This window comes from Sardina pilchardus, chromosome 17 (genome assembly GCF_963854185.1).
Source record: "Sardina pilchardus chromosome 17, fSarPil1.1, whole genome shotgun sequence".
Lineage (NCBI taxonomy): Eukaryota > Metazoa > Chordata > Actinopteri > Clupeiformes > Clupeidae > Sardina > Sardina pilchardus.
In genome coordinates, this window is record NC_085010.1 from 29330420 (window position 1) to 29346215 (window position 15796).

The 15796-nt window shown below is 43.9% G+C and overlaps 2 protein-coding genes across 7 annotated transcripts in view; one reads left to right on the forward strand and one right to left on the reverse strand.

Annotated features, from left to right (window-relative positions):
* The window catches only part of ints13 (integrator complex subunit 13), a 15907-nt gene continuing 111 nt past the window's right edge, over positions 1-15796 (reverse strand). Inside the window, exons 1-18 of one of the 6 annotated variants that reach the window (XM_062518735.1) lie at positions 13508-13781; positions 12569-12812; positions 12078-12152; positions 11567-11769; positions 11377-11457; positions 11024-11114; positions 10187-10315; positions 7679-7763; positions 6824-6916; positions 6726-6740; positions 6135-6224; positions 5190-5368; positions 4183-4350; positions 3498-3652; positions 2710-2934; positions 1339-1469; positions 1100-1235; positions 1-891 (exon numbers count right to left, since the gene is read on the reverse strand). In XM_062518735.1, coding sequence (XP_062374719.1) covers positions 855-891; positions 1100-1235; positions 1339-1469; positions 2710-2934; positions 3498-3652; positions 4183-4350; positions 5190-5368; positions 6135-6224; positions 6726-6740; positions 6824-6916; positions 7679-7763; positions 10187-10315; positions 11024-11114; positions 11377-11457; positions 11567-11769; positions 12078-12152; positions 12569-12793 — 2118 coding nt within the window. In that variant the 5' untranslated portion in view covers positions 12794-12812; positions 13508-13781 and the 3' untranslated portion in view covers positions 1-854. Of the gene's footprint in view, positions 892-1099; positions 1236-1338; positions 1470-2709; positions 2935-3497; positions 3653-4182; positions 4351-5189; positions 5369-6134; positions 6225-6725; positions 6741-6823; positions 6917-7678; positions 7764-10186; positions 10316-11023; positions 11115-11376; positions 11458-11566; positions 11770-12077; positions 12153-12568; positions 12818-13460; positions 13782-15796 lie in introns of those variants that run through there. The other 5 variants (XM_062518734.1, XM_062518733.1, XM_062518732.1 and 2 more) reach the window with 5 other exon arrangements.
* The window catches only part of ano6 (anoctamin 6), a 13351-nt gene continuing 12659 nt past the window's right edge, over positions 15105-15796 (forward strand). Inside the window, exon 1 of the mRNA XM_062518731.1 lies at positions 15105-15377. Coding sequence (XP_062374715.1) covers positions 15293-15377 — 85 coding nt within the window. The 5' untranslated portion in view covers positions 15105-15292. The remainder of the gene's footprint in view (positions 15378-15796) is intronic.

Sequence of the window (15796 nt, forward strand, 5' to 3'; positions counted from 1 at the left end):
TGAAGCCAAACTGATTTATGTCAGACAATTTACAGTTTGTAGAGTTAGAACTAACAGAGGTAGTAATAAGACCCTTTGGTTCCTAGCCTCCAAATTTCCTTTGCAGTAAGTTGACGTATAAAACTTCTAACAATGGTTTGATACATTTAACCACTTACTAAATGTTAACGCATTCCATTGTTGCTTGTTATTATGAAATTGACACACCTCATCAGATATATAAAAAAGTTTGTTACAAGGTGACTTGTTTAGTTTACACTGGGGCATTTGCTGCAAATGATGTACATACTTTGATGAGGGCACTGAAAGACATTTGACATGTAGTAATTTAATATAAATGTGGGCATATTTTTGTGTGGATTGTGCCTTTTAACAGCATGATACAGACTGGATTTGTTACATTATTTGGTTCAATATAATTACACAGAGATAAAGTTACCATTGTTATTCCTCCATGTTTTGGAATGAAAAGGTCAAATTATAATTTTATGAATGAAACATTTCAAACATTTCATGTTTGAAAGGGGCTCATTCCTCTCAGGGGAGATGTAAAGATAAAATGAACAAATGCGCAATTATGTTTATTCTTTCCCAGAAATCTTTAGGATTTTACAAACACATGGGTTAAAAAAGAAACAAATAAGACAAATAAGACAAAAAAAATGCCTTGTCCTAAGACCGCTGCCATTTCCCCTGTATAGAAAAGTCTTTGTGAAGCACGTAGGGGTACCAGCCTGTCAGACATCACGCTAATGTGACGACGGCTCGTCGTGACATCACATCCTTTAGAGCAGCGACATCCTTCCTCAAGTGGTGTTGAAGATGTGGTGAGACTTCCACTGAGCTCCTGCACATCATCTAGTGGCTTTACCATTCTCATGTGTATCCATCCTGAGGAGGCAAATCACAATAAGTAATGAGGAGACGAAATGAGTTGAGATTATCAGACAAATAACCGTTTGAAAAATTATAATTAAACCAATTCTCAGCAAAATGTTGCCAACAGGTATGCAAAAAGTAAGGGATGTTTTTTTTTTTTATTAATAAGCACGGACAAAGGAAATCAATGTCTATGTGAATGTGTAGGGAAGACACTAACCCATTCTCATCCTTGAGATTCTGGTACAACTCAGCCTTATTGTTGACCGAGGAAATTCTCCCAGCAAACTCTTGGTGCTTCCTGGAGTTAGCCGTTGTGATTCTACTGGTCCACATAGAAAGTAGCGAGACGGGACCTAATCGATACAGGACAAGTCGAGAAAATCAAATATACAGTACATCCACAAGGTTTTTCATTGCATCAGTGGCCAGCAGGGAGAATATCATTAGCTGAAGTACCTTTTGATTTCTCCGGCACCTGCACTTCTTCTGTAAGGCGCGGCTTCTTGTTGAGTGGCTCTGGAGAGTCAGGAGAGTCCTTGATGATTTCCGACTCGGCCTGCTCCTCTTTCTCTTGTGCCCACTTCAGTCTGGAAAAAGATCAACACACTGGCTATTACAACAGGGAACACAAAGGCCGTCATGTAGGCTATTAAATCAACAGACTCTCAATTTAGCTATTTAACATCTGGGGCGTGCAAGTGGATCATAACTGATATGTTAATGTGAGTGAGGGAAACAAACAACCCAATAAAACAAGGAAAGATGAGTATAATACACCGTACCAACGCTAGAAAGGCAATTCATTCTGAAGACTGACGGTAGGCTGGTAAATGTGAAATAAATAAATTCATGAGCTAATAACAAATTCAATTGACCTTTGATTTGATCCTATTGTTTCTGTAAGATCTTGGACTTTGGAATGATACTGCTATTGCCTTGTGAGTTCTTCTCTATTTGATACTTTTGTTTCAGTAACTGTTGTGTAGATGGCAAATCATGCGTTGTATGACAATATAAATGTTCTTAATGTCCTTGGTTCTTAATTAACTCATTGTGTTGACTGAGTCGAGTGTGTGTGTGGAGAAGGTACAATGATACAATGACATTATGATATGGTGCGAGGTATAAATGTGTGTGAGAGAAACAACGCAGTCTCTTTGGCGCAAACTCCTAACGAGAAAGACAAAACCTTATTTCAGACTCTCAGTGGGCTACAGCATTTACAGATCTTTAAGCAAAATTTCTTCCACAATGGCTACACTCCACACACTGATCAGGCATGAAAACTCTTCTATTTAGCGCAGGGATCGCACACACTGGAAAAGCATACTTGTGCTGGTCCTGTGCATACAGCATCTGCTGCATACAAGCATGTATAAAGGCCAATCGTAGCTCCGCTAAGTAAAACGCTAATTAGTGAACTAATTAAAAGTAGGATTTGCTGATAACCCAGCTCCTGTCAATAAAGTGAGAGTTCCGTGAATCAGTCATGATAACAGTTCATTAATTGCCCCCCCCCCCCCCCCCCCCATATATCTAAAGAGACCCTATGCAACTTTCTGCAGGAGACGATCGCTCATTGTTTACATCTGGAAGTCTGAGACGAAGAACCACGCTTGCAATTTATATATTTAAATATAGCCTATACATGTATAAATATACACGCTAAAGCTGTCGGGGAAGCTCTGCAGAGAAAATGCAAGCATAAAACGAGCGAAAACGAAAAACGAAACCGAAACCTGAGATGAAATCGCCAATTCTGCATAGTTCCTCTTTAATGTGGGAACATTGACAAATGGCCAATAACCGTGTCTATGCAACACACACCTATCCGAGTCCTGCCATGGCTTCTCCTCCTCCTTGCCGTTCTTCTCCGCCTTGTCCTCCTTGTCCTCCCTCTTCCTCCCTCGCTTCTTGCGGTCCTCCTCCTCGGCGGGCTTGCTGCGGCAGGCGCTGATGCACTCGAGGACGCGCTGGTGCCGCTCGCTGGCGCTGACGTGGGTCTTCACCAGCGTCTCCAGCTCGTTCCACATGATGCGGTACTGCTCGTCCCTGCAGGCGGAAACAGTGTGTTGCTCTGTCAGTCACAGCCGCTGTAATGGGAATCGCTCGCGCGCTACGCTAATGCCAAGCCAAACAAAGCAGCAGGTGTTAGCAGTCTTAATTAGAAGAGGATGTGCCAAAAGAACAAACTCCTGAAATAAAGCTCTGTGTGTGTGTGTGTGTGTGTGTGTGTGTGTGTGTGTGTGTGTGTGTGTGTCTGTGTGTGTGTGTGTGTGTGTGTGTGTCTGTGTGTATGTCTATGTGTGTGTCTATGTGTATGTGTGTGTGTGTGTGTGTGTGTGTGTGTGTGTGTGCTGTGTGCACACGTGCCTGTGTGTACAACTGAAATAAAGCAGTGTGTGTGCACGTATGTGTGTGTGTGCGCGTGTATTCCTGTGTGTACAACTGCCAGGTCCTCCAAAAATATCTGTTGACATTTAAAAAATTGAATGAAATTCTATAATGAAATTTAATTAACATGTGGCTTTATGTAAATATGTCGATGCTGCCTTTGAGGAAATAAATGCCAGGAGCACAGGCACACGCACACGCACACACACACAGGCACGTACCTCTTTGGGCCTTTCCCACGGGAGCCCACTGTAGAAATGGGCAGTGGGTCATTCTTTCTTTCCATGTCCACTAGATTGTAGACAGTCTTTTGGCAAGTGAGCACATCCTCCTCCGTCAATGACTCCTTCACAATGAGGTTGGCCAAGGGGACCACCTGCACAGCATACAGAACAGCTCATCAGGGCTCGCTACACAAACTGAACACGGCTTCAGTCAATGAGCGCATTCAGACATACAGTTCTAAGAACACTTGCACTTGCACACAGCAGGAACTCTGAGATAACTTCACACACGTTAGTAGCCCAATAATTATATGAACATGAAGTGATTTAACAGACAGCAGTTATTGAAGATTATTGACAAACTAGAAGCTCATGCTATCAGAATGCATAAAAAATCAGCATTGTTTTCATCCTTTTTCTTCTAATCTTTCCAAAAGGAATTTGTCACATGACAAAAGTCAGCCTCTGCAACCTTCTCATGCAGTTTTTATGTTAAGCAATGTTATGTATGTACATGTTATGTACATGTACAAAAAAAAGACCTTTCACCAAGGCAGGCGCTCAAAGAGTTCTAGGAACTGTGTGCGTGCGTGTTTGCGTGTGTGTGTATGATGGTCAGGTCACTCACGGCCTGCATGTGTGTGCGTGTGTGCGTGTGTGTGTGTGTACGGTGGTCACTCACGGCCTGCATGTTGAAGATGGTGGTCTGGGATATGATCATGGGCCAGTAGCGTGTGTGGCGCTCCAGCTGGGCTTTGGCTCTCTCCGACGGGGTCTTCCCAGAGCTGTCCCTGCCCGAGGACTCTGGGAAGGGAGTTAGACGGTTCTCCCTCATGAACTCCCCAAAGTCCTGTAAATCAGGAGTCATTCATTACAGTGACAACTCCACACACTGGTGCAATAAACAGGAAGTGACTGAAGAGCAGAGCAAATGGAGTGGCAACAAAGGCACCCAGAGTCCTTTGAAAAATAATAAAATAATAAAGTGAATATCAGTGCAAGTTACACGTCAAATGTCACACCGGAACTCACTTCAGCTACCTCAAAGACAGTCCCAACCCCAGAGTCTGTGTGTGATTGCAGGACAACATTCAAGACAAAAACCCTGTCTGACTTTGTACAGTATGATACATGACTTTAAAGACATTAAAGAGCACATGGGAGGACCCAATGGCCTCTTCACGGAGAGCGGGCGGAGGTGAGGCTCACCGTAAGGGCATGAAATCGGCACCCGCCAACACGCCAAAATGCGGGTAACTTTTGTGACTGGCGGGTGAAACTTTCAATCTACCTGCCACATTGGCGGGTAGCCAACAAAACAACGAAACACTGAGCAAACACCGTTAAAACGAGACTCGCAACAATGTTTACAGAGATGCACTGTAACAACATGTAAGATTGGGTGATTGTCTTGACTGATATGTCTATCTACACTGATGCCATTCAAAATAGCAGAGAAACGCGAGCGGCACAAAGAAAATAGAAAAGGCCGTCCGACAATTCTCTCAAAGCGTTGCGTTGCATAGCGCTGCCTGCTGCCGTTGACGGGCTACACTCATGATACTCCAATTGAAAACAGTGTCGACGGATTTTTATCGCTAATGTAAAGATTAGCTGCAAATATTATGCGGAAATCCCCCCACCACAATGGGCGGTGGCCAAAAAACGTTAACGTCAGGGCCTGCTCACCGTGATGCGGTAGTCGGTGACGCGGCCGCCGCACCCTTCGCTGATGGACGGCGGGTCTTCCAGCGTGGAGCGCGTGCTGTTGAGCACGTGCAGGAAGATCTCCCCGCCGTGGCTGCTCAGCATGTGACTGATGACCTTCGACCCGGACTTGCGGGGCTGCTCCAGGAGCACGGAGCGACCTGGAAGCAGTAAAGGATGACCAGTCAGAAAATGGGCGCGCTTAAAGGGACACTTCGCTGATTAGCATTAAGCTTTGTATCTTTAGAAAACCAGTCATGTTTTTGAATGGTCGTGCATCATTCCCTCAGTTTGCCTTGAGATGGGAGAAATACGGATTTCAATGATGTAAAAATCATCATATTACATCATTGAAAGCAGGAAGTCCTATTCATGGGTTTCATTGAAATCCGTATTTCTCCCATCTCAAGGCAAACTGAGGGAATGACGCATGACCATTCAAAAACATGACTGGTTTTCTAAAGATACAAAGCTTAATGCTAATCGGTGAAGTGTCCCTTTAATAAATGTGTTTGCCCAGTTCTGCCCAGTTCCTCTCGGGGAGGTTTAGATCTCACTGTGCATTCAGACCAAGACCGTCAAAAGCGTCAAAGTCGCTGGTGAAGCTCATAGCTCGACGCTTAACCCAGTTTTGGCACCGAAAGACGTGACGTGAAACATTCGAACAAACCACAAGCAGCAATCCTGCGAGTTTGACATTCTGATTAGTTGACGCCGAACCGTGTCATAGCTCATTACCATAAAGTTAACTGAGGCTCAACTTTTTTTTGACGCCCGTGGAGCTCATGAAGCCACGCTCACGCCCAGAACGCTTTTGACGCCGGTAATGCCGACTCTCCATAGAAAATGAATGATTTCCGGCGCTCTTGACGCTTTTGACGGTCTTGGTCTGAATGCACAGTCATGGCGTTCAGAATGAGGACTGACCGTTCAGGAGGAAGTTAGTTAAGCAGGATGAGGGACGACTGTTCACATCCACGGGGGACATACGAAAGGCGCCCGTGCAGTAATGCAATTCTGCAAAAACACACAATGGCCAAAATAACATCAGGACATAGGGATGCACAATATTGGACTTCTGATAATATTCAATATACAAATATTTTCAAACTCATTTTGGCTAATTGCTGATGCCAATATAATTAAATATTTTCTATTTCCTTTAAGGGTCTCTCCTGTACAAGAATTAACCATTTTATTTTACTGTGATAGCCTTGGTGTTGAATATAAGGGCATAATTCATTCATTCACTTTCATTCATTCTACCCTGATTGTAAACTTTAACAAAAGTAAACATTCCCTCATGAACAATAAAAGAAATAATTGTAACATGGAGTAGATATAAAAATATGCATATAAATGACATTTTCAACTAAAAATGTAGATCTCATCCTATTTGAACAGATTTGTATGATGCTTCCTCTGAAACCCAAATAGGTTGTGTCGATAAAGTCTTGCTGATTCATCTGCCAGGAATATCTGCAGAAATGTTCATATCTGCCGATACCGATGTCGTACCGTTATTGTCCATCCCTATCAGAAATCAAAGATTAATCCTCAGGGCAAAGTCCACCCAAAGTGACCTTGATGATGAGTGTAGAGGTGCGGGTACTCACCTACGCTGTTGGTGCGGGGCGTGCACCACTTCAGAGTGACCGTCTCCTTGAGTCCGCTGTCCCGACTGGTGCTCCCCGCCATGTGGAGGTCCCCTGTTCAACAACAACAGGAGATTCATACCTCTACGCAGCGCTGCATAGGACTGCAAGGCCTTACGGTACGGTCACACGCTTGCGTCCGCCAACATATGCATTTTCGTATGCATTTTCATCAACGTCAGCATATTGCCATAAACGCGTACTGATTGAATATTTGCATAAACTGAATTTCATTGGCTGGCGCTTCAGCGATCCGTCAAAAGTTGAACATTTCTCAACTTTTTAGCGGAGGCAACGTATCCCAGGCAACGCATCGGACCCACAATTCAGTGCGGCATAAAGTGAAGTCCAGCCAATGTAAAAGTGAATGGGAAAACAACGGACGGACGTTGGCGGAAGCACGCAAGCGTGTGACTGCACCGTTAGCACCACCTCTCCATGGGGCACCTTAAGGTGCTGTGTCCACCAAACGCGTTTTTTACGGCCAGAGCGCCCTCAACCTCCTTTTCTCGGCGCTTCGATAAGTGTTTATTGTTGCTAAGTTACCAAAACCAGAGACGGTTTATAACGAGAAGTGACATTGACGAGCCCGGCGCTGTTCTAAAAGTTGAACAGATTTCAACTTGAGCGCTCTGAGCGCTGCGGTAAAAAACGGTCAGCGCCGAGAGCTTTTTTCCGCCGAGGGCGCTCAGCGCTGTGAACGCTAAGCTACATAGACTTTATATTGAAAATTGTCGCCGCCGCCGTCACAAAAAACGCGTTTGGTGGACACAGCACCTTTACTGGTAAACTGCTGCTGTGCCAGGTGTGGCTTACCACTCTTGATGAACTCTATGTGAGCGTCCCGATGGTGCAGAAGCTCCACGTCGTAGTTGGCCGACGTGTTGGCGTGCTGCTCCTCCTGCACATCGACCAAAACAAATCAAACAACATCTGCCGCGCGCTCTTCCCGCTCGCACTCTGTGTGGCGTGGCAAGGCACTGCTGCTTTCATGTGTGTCTGAGCTCAAGTGGCACAACACGGGGCACTCTCTCACCGATCTATACAGCAATGCGGCAGCCTCGCCAGCATGTGCTGGGGGACGCCCGGATGATATAGAGATCAGTGACAAGAGGCCGGTTGTGTGACCAGCTTGGGACACTCTTCAGACATAAAGGAAATGCACGATACGGAAGGAGAAGGGTGGACACTGGACAGGCAGAAAGTTGACCGCTAACAGACTACTGAGGTCTGTGGAATCACAAGGCCTAAGACTATGGCACGCTACGGCTCATGCAACAGCATGTACTTTGGGTTAGTATGGCAGTTCCCAAATAAGGATATTTTGGTAGAAGCCAAGGCCTGAAATATATTGAGCCAGAGAACTTGGTAATATAATAGTAATATTTGCATTATAAACCAGTGCTTCCAATGCTACCATTTTGCTGTGCATAATCAACAACATCTACAGCAGCTTTCTTAAAGGGACACTTCACCGATTAGCATTAAGCTTTGTATCTTTAGAAAACCAGTCATGTTTCTGAATGGTCGTGCATCATTCCCTCAGTTTGCCTTGAGATGGGAAAAATACGGATTTCAATGTTGGACTTCCTGCTTTCAATTATGTAAAAATCATCATTTTACATCATTGAAAGCAAGAAATCCTATTCATGGGTTTCATTGAAATCCGTATTTCTCCCATCTCAAGGCAAACTGCGGGAATGACACATGACCATTCAAAAACATGACTGGTTTTCTAAAGATACAAAGCTTAATGCTAATCGGTGAAGTGTCCCTTTAAGCAGACTATAAATTTAAAAACGGTAACTGCCACTACATGCATTAACAATTCCAACATAGTTTCATGAGGGTGGCAAGAGGCTAGATCTTTCCGGAACACTACAAACTGTCAAACAAAAGGCTTCCTGTTAATTTAATTATTCCTATGAACAATAATTGTTTGGTGATATGTAAAACACTGTTGGCAGAGTTTACATTCCTATGCCTTTCGCGGAAGTTCGGTTTAATGTGTGATTCAATAACTCGGCTCAGAAGTAAAGATGATGAGGAGAGATGTCTGAAGGAGAACAAGGGGTATTCACCACTACTCAACACTGCACAGACGATCAGACCACTGCAAGACACTACAAGTGAGGTTGTGACCAACCATCTCAAACAGGGAAGGTACTGAAGAGGCACAAGAGACACTGGGGGGAGAGGGGGGTCTTAATGGGACATGGTGGTGACTAAGAGGCGTGTGAAGCTCCATCCAGCTCACCATCATCACACTGATTAGGAAGGAGATGTAGACTTCTAAACTCAAACATTCTGACAAATGCTTGACTGGTGTTTCAAAGAGTCATGTCTCAGGCGCATTTCAATCCCCACGCTGCTGGTTCATAGAGAAGATCTGAACTTTGATATATTTTGAGCACCCTTTCATTTTTACGAGACAATTGATAACAACAAAGGTGTGTAGTAATGTCACAAGTTAGTGCATTAGTATATTACTATCTTTCATATCACTGGTATCTTTCTACGGATTTCTTTGTGTTGCATAATACAACAAAGAGCTTTAGCGTTTGGCAACCATAGTGCATTCAAATTGCTGATATTATAGACCTACCACCAGACAGTGTTCCTTTATAATACAGACACTAGGACCACTAACAGTCCAGATGTATGGGCTCTGAGACACGTGTCTACCATTGACCTCTTAAAGAATCAACAGGAAGCTGTGGCAGAATGCTGAGGCAGGCTAAAGCTTTGCCACAACCAATGATGGCAATTAGCGCCTGATGGATGAACACAACAGTCAAAGCACACAGCCTGGAGGGAGACCTGTCATTCTGTGTTTAAGAGTACTGACCTGCTCACAAACATTTAATGTGGGCTAGCAAAACAGAAAATAGTGCATGAAAACAGCAGCCATTTCAGAGTCAACACAACAACATGTGACACACGCATACACACACACACGCGCGCACACACACACACACACACAGACACACGCAGACACACGCAGACACGCGCACCCACACACACACAATGACTAACAATGAGGGCAACAAAATGAGTCAAATCAAACTGAATTCAAAGTGCATGAGAAAGAGAAACAAAAAGGTCACACAACAGAACGTCGGACAGTAAACAAGCCATGAACTCATGTCCAACCTAATGAGATGACAAGTTTTAATGCATCACAGAGAGGGTTGTAAATGCAATTGAAACTGAGTGAGGTGAGCAGACAGGCATTGGGGGGGGGGGGGGGGCTGACGATGAATAACTCGAGCACTTGTGTTCAGGTGCCATGCAGAGAGGGAGGTGGAGGAGAGGGTGGTGTACCTTCATGGGGATGTTGGTGATGGTGGTGGAGGCGAGGTCAAAGTGGTGCTGGACCAGCATGTTGAGTTTGGAGGCCAGGTGGCGCCCCGCACGCACGCTGTGCACCTCACTGATCAACACCGAGGACACCTGCAGGCACGGAGGGTTAATGCTGGAGTTAGATTGTTTATTGATAATATTGCTATTTTGTTTCTGTAATTGTTCACTGTTCATTTAATTTGTGTTGTAATATTATTTATGTGTCGCTTTGGACAAAGGCGTCTGCTAAATAACTAACCATAACGGTAACCACGGAGACCAAGGTGAAGCACCGCCATAAATGTCACCTTGTCACACTACACACTGTGGCAAACACGCCAATGGTTTCCCAAAAGTGTTTATACACTCCGCTGTGAACAGCCAGCAAGACATCCTGTAAGGCCATCCTGAAAACTGTGACCATGCCCATATGCATTAATATGAGACTTTCTGTCCCACTCCATGATACAGCGTGTGTGCAAGTTAGCTGTGGCTGAGATAGCTCACAGACGTGAGGTGCGTTCAAATTCGCAAACATAGGCGAACGTTCGAGGTGAACATGTTTTATTTGAACTGTTAAATTTGAACGATTTGGTGTTAACATTCCATTCTTACAGTAATTCCATTGTTGCGTTCGTCAAACTCAAGTCCAGTTCCACTGTATGTTCGCGGCGCACCACCTCCTCAGACTGTTTGCGATTGTTAGCAAACGTTCGCCAAAAACTCAAGGCTAACGGAATACTGTTTGCGAACGTTCGCAAACGTTCGCCTATGTTCGCGTGAACTTGAACGCACCTCTGGGATCATTGCGAGGCCTACCTCCTTTTTTGAGCGGTCTGAGACTAAGGTGTCGTCTCCTTGAGGGTACACGTGGACTAGCACCAGCTCGCACTGCTGGATGGGCATCAGTCTGAGGGAGACACAGAACACAGCACTCTAGACCGGCTTCATTTACTGACACTTGGACACTTGAGCACTAGGAAGTGCAATACTTATAAACGCTTATTTAGGAGTACATGACAATAAACTTTGAACTTGAACTATCAGTGGTCATTACATCGCAATGAAAAGCACTTAAAAGATAGAAGAACATGCTCTGTGGTGCTCATCGAAAAAAAAACCAAAAAAAAAAACCTGTACCAACAAAGCGGCTACAAGCCTCCCGAACTGACCTGTCAGATCCAGCTGCCAGCTTGTTCTGCTCCTGTATGGTCTCCTGCACACAATCCTCCAGCATCCGCACGTGTGTATCACTAAGAGAAGACAGCCGCAAGTAAGCGCACTGCCTAGCTTTGGGAGAGAATTCTTTTTTCACAGTATAGTATAGTATAAAGCACCACATAACAATGTCACATCGCTGACCTCTTGGCATTGGTCAGGCATATAATACGCCCCCTATTGGCCACCCGTTCCGCCGTTTCCATGAGAGTGGTCCGGGACTCGTGCTGGTACTCGGTGATGCTGCACAAGGACTCCACTGCGGCTACCAGGCCATGAAGGATGCTGCAACACTCCGGGTCCTCCTGAGGGTTAGGTGGCCCTACAGCTGCCAGTGCAGACATCAGCTACAACAAAAAGAGGAAATTGCATTACTAAGGGTGCCTCTCAACATGCCTCCTCGATCCTCGATGCTCGATCCTCGAGGGGCGTTCCCACTGATCTATAACTAACACTGGATAGACTATCCCATTGTTTCCCCCCCATCATTCCTTATGTAGATCAGTGAGGATTGAGGCATCGAGGAGCGAGGGAGGACGTATAAACGCTGCATGAGAGGCACCCTATCAGTACACTGGTAGCACTGAACGTAGCACTGAACGACTAAAACGGCTAACTCGGTCATCTGCCCTTGGACTTGGTGTTCAGCGTTTACCTCGTGAGTGCTCTGGTCCTCTTGTCTCCAGGTGTTCAGACTGTGAAATTCAGAGTCACTCACGACATAGTTCACCTGAAAAATGTAGCATGACAGCAACAACAACGTCAGCAAAGGGAAACAGTTAGGGCTGCAATAGTGAATAGATTTGTCGTCAACTACTAAACCAATTGACAACTATTTTGCTAATTGTTGATCAGTGTGTTATACCATAATAATGTAGCAATAATGAAAGGCAAAAGGCATACACAAATGCTAAGGCAAAGTCACAGCAATAACAATAAAGTCTGCACACCAGACGTAGCTTCCGAGCAAATATCTAATTATGTGACATTTCGGGGCAAGTCCCTCCTCAGACACACTAATGATGGCAAAGAAATATAAAAGAGGACAGCTTGACAAATATGAACCAGACAACAGCGAACCAATTCCCATTCCTTCAAGGAGCATTCCTTGCAATCTGACTTGAAGACATAAACTGAAAAACTCACCAGTTTGCCAGCGGGATAAACATCATAGAGAATCCGACAGTATTCCATGGAACACTCCACAGCACAAGTCCACAGAGATTTGGAGATAGGGGCCAGGGGGATCACACCTTGGCCTCGGCTCTTGGTCAGGATGTCACACTCCACCTGCTGCCTGCTGGACTCTGCCATGTAAGGGCAGTGGTCCACCACAAACACCGTCTTGTGGGAGACTGAGAACATCTTCATCCTGGCGGCCCTGCAGCTTCTAATCTAAGCAAGAAGGGAGAAGATGTGAGGTGGGAGAGTCATTGGCTTGTTAATGAGGCTCTGTCATGGACTTGGGATTGACAGCTCAGAAGAAAATAAAATAAAGATAAAGTACAGCTCAGGACCTTGGCAAACGGACACAACAATCCCTCAACAGACTTTAGGTCTATATCTTAATAATAGGTGAGTCTAGAAAACTACAGGAAAAGAGTCTCTTATCAGATGTCTCAGGCTGATTAGAACTACTTTGAGCGAGGTGTCACTTACATGCCAGATAGCTAAATAGACAGCTAACACGAATTTCAAATAGTAACGTTAGCTTTATGAGTGTTACAGGTCATTAAGAATATGGTAACGCAGATAAGTAACCTACGTTCACATCAGACAGACTCTGAGCTGGATGATCGTTGCATTGTTTCATCTACCATACTAGCTACACATCAAAGTTAATAAAAATGTTGCTAACGCTAGGTAGCCGGGGTCAAGTACATAAACTACCGTTAACGCTAACGTGTCCGCCGCACGGTAAACTACAATGAATTATTTACTCGCACATACACCAGAGTTAGCAAAATTATCATAGTATAAATACAATGATCGCTATAAGGAATGCACCTCTTGTTAAAGAACTATTTCATTACTGTACCTGATCTTCGCACTAAATTCTGATGCAGGGAAAGATGCTTCATGTACCTCGGTTAGCTTCAGCTAACCAGCCAATGGGCTAGCTAGCAATGTTAGCCATTTCCATCGATCGTTGGAAACAAGTTCGTGCAGTTTTTATTTTGCAGTTTTCAATTGTTTGGCCTGCACAAAAGTGTTTTCTCTGAGAAAAGGTCAAAACTATGGGTGCATTTAAGTTTTGCATTCAACGCAGATTACTACCTTAATGGCTAGCTAGCTAACTCACTCACTTTTCTTACCACACTGGGGTGGATTCTGACGGAGGTTGTCTTTGTTGGAACATGTGTCCATCACTAAAATAGCGCCGTACGTAAACAAATGGCCAAATATATTGGTCTACTTTGCCAAGAATCTCTGAATTTTGAAATAACCTGCCATTACCTGTGACAACACCTACAAACAGCTGCAACACCAACAATTGCCCTTACTTTACATTGGCAGATTTGTAAACAGACTAAGCCTAAATAAATCTCATCAAAACAAACTAACTTCAGTTTATTTGAAATTCACAAATTTACCCTAGGCCTATATGAAATCTGTTTTAGGATAACAATAACATTACTTTTAAAAATATATTATTATTATTATTTTATTATTATTATTATTATCATCATCATCATAATCATCATCATCGTCATCATCATCACCATCATCATCATCACCATCATTATTATTATTATTATTATTATGTCATAGTTTATCGTTATTCTAGGCTACTACCAATATGGTTATGGTTATGGTTATGGTGTAGGCTAGGCCTATAGGCCATGGCTAAGAATTAAGTTTTGCAGTGTTTCCAAAACTATCCTATAACGAAATAATCATGCTGGTTAAAAACGGAATATGTGTTAAATTGATACGCCTATTAAAATTGATAGTGTAGGCCAGGGGTAGGCAACCTATGGCACGGGTGCCACTGCTGGCACGGCGAGGCATAATCACTGGCACGCGCCACCAGCATCAGCTAAAAAAAAAATAATCTCAGACTGACAGCAGGATCTTCCAATCCCTCTTTTCAGTGTTCGGCTCAACATACCTGTGTGAGCAGGTATTTTCGCATATGAAAAGTGTGCTCAGCCCTATCGGCAGCCGTTTGACCACGGACAATTCCGAGTCGTGTTTACAATAAAAAGTGACAAACTACGAACCCCAGATAAAAATTGATGATAGTGGCACACTCTTTGACTAGAAATTTTGAAGTTGGCACTGGATGTCTCAAAGGTTGCCGACCCCTGGTGTAGGCTATTACAAAGTTAAAATGATAGGCCTATAACTTAGATGAGGCTCTTAAAAATAGAAAGATGGATAGATAGACCTCGATGGCTATCCTACTTTAAAGGATTTGTTGCCGATTCCGTCACTGGATGCACATCTAAATAGTAAATGTAATAGACTAATCTCCGAATGATATAACCAAGCAAATTACAACGTCCTTGGAAAATCTAGTTATTTTTGCCGGATATGGAAGTACATTGGCTATCATATTACAGAGTAAGAATGCGTGAGGAGCAGACTAGGCTACAGTGACTTGCTTTTGGGGGCGGTCACCAGTAGGCTGGTACTTTACTGAAGTTACTGAAGTGGGGGAAAATCGGCCACACCTACAGTATTTCCTTTCTCATGTCTTGGCTTGAACTGACATGCCGATGATGCCATTTTAGTCAAAATAGTGGCACAATAGGCCTAATAGGCACAATTTGTAGAATGAGTGTATTTTTAGAACTTTAACATTTTGCAATCGCATGCGCAACACCTTATCGGGATTTTCACCTCTGAGTTTTTACTTGAGCGAAAATGAGTGAAGAGGACAATATTTCTGACATGGACTTTATGAAAGATCTTGAGGGAGGGACGGAGATGGGCTTGTTAGATGAAGTTGGTGAGTAACGACTGGCCTAAACCTGGTGTTTGCGGTCAGTTCAAAATTGTTTCATTATAGCGACTTAACTCTTGTGGTCTGGCATGGCTGCAGTGGTGATTAGGCTACCTATGACAGGAGAGCATCACATGGTCCAATTTGGTTATTTTCATCGGCATGACACCAGTAGGCGAACGTGGTTTCTGATATGTTGCAATAGGCTCAAACTTTTCCTATGTGGACTTTTGGAGTATCCATATGTCCATAGACCTTTCCAGATTGCTAAATCGGCTAGACATGACTGATGTACGTAGTTTATTTTTCTCCTTCAGCTGACAAACAGCTTTACCTCTTTCAAATGTATTGTTGCTCATTTGTTTACCTTTTCATATTTGGCAATGGCATCCAGATCAACGTAGGTCTGTTCACTTGCGTAAATC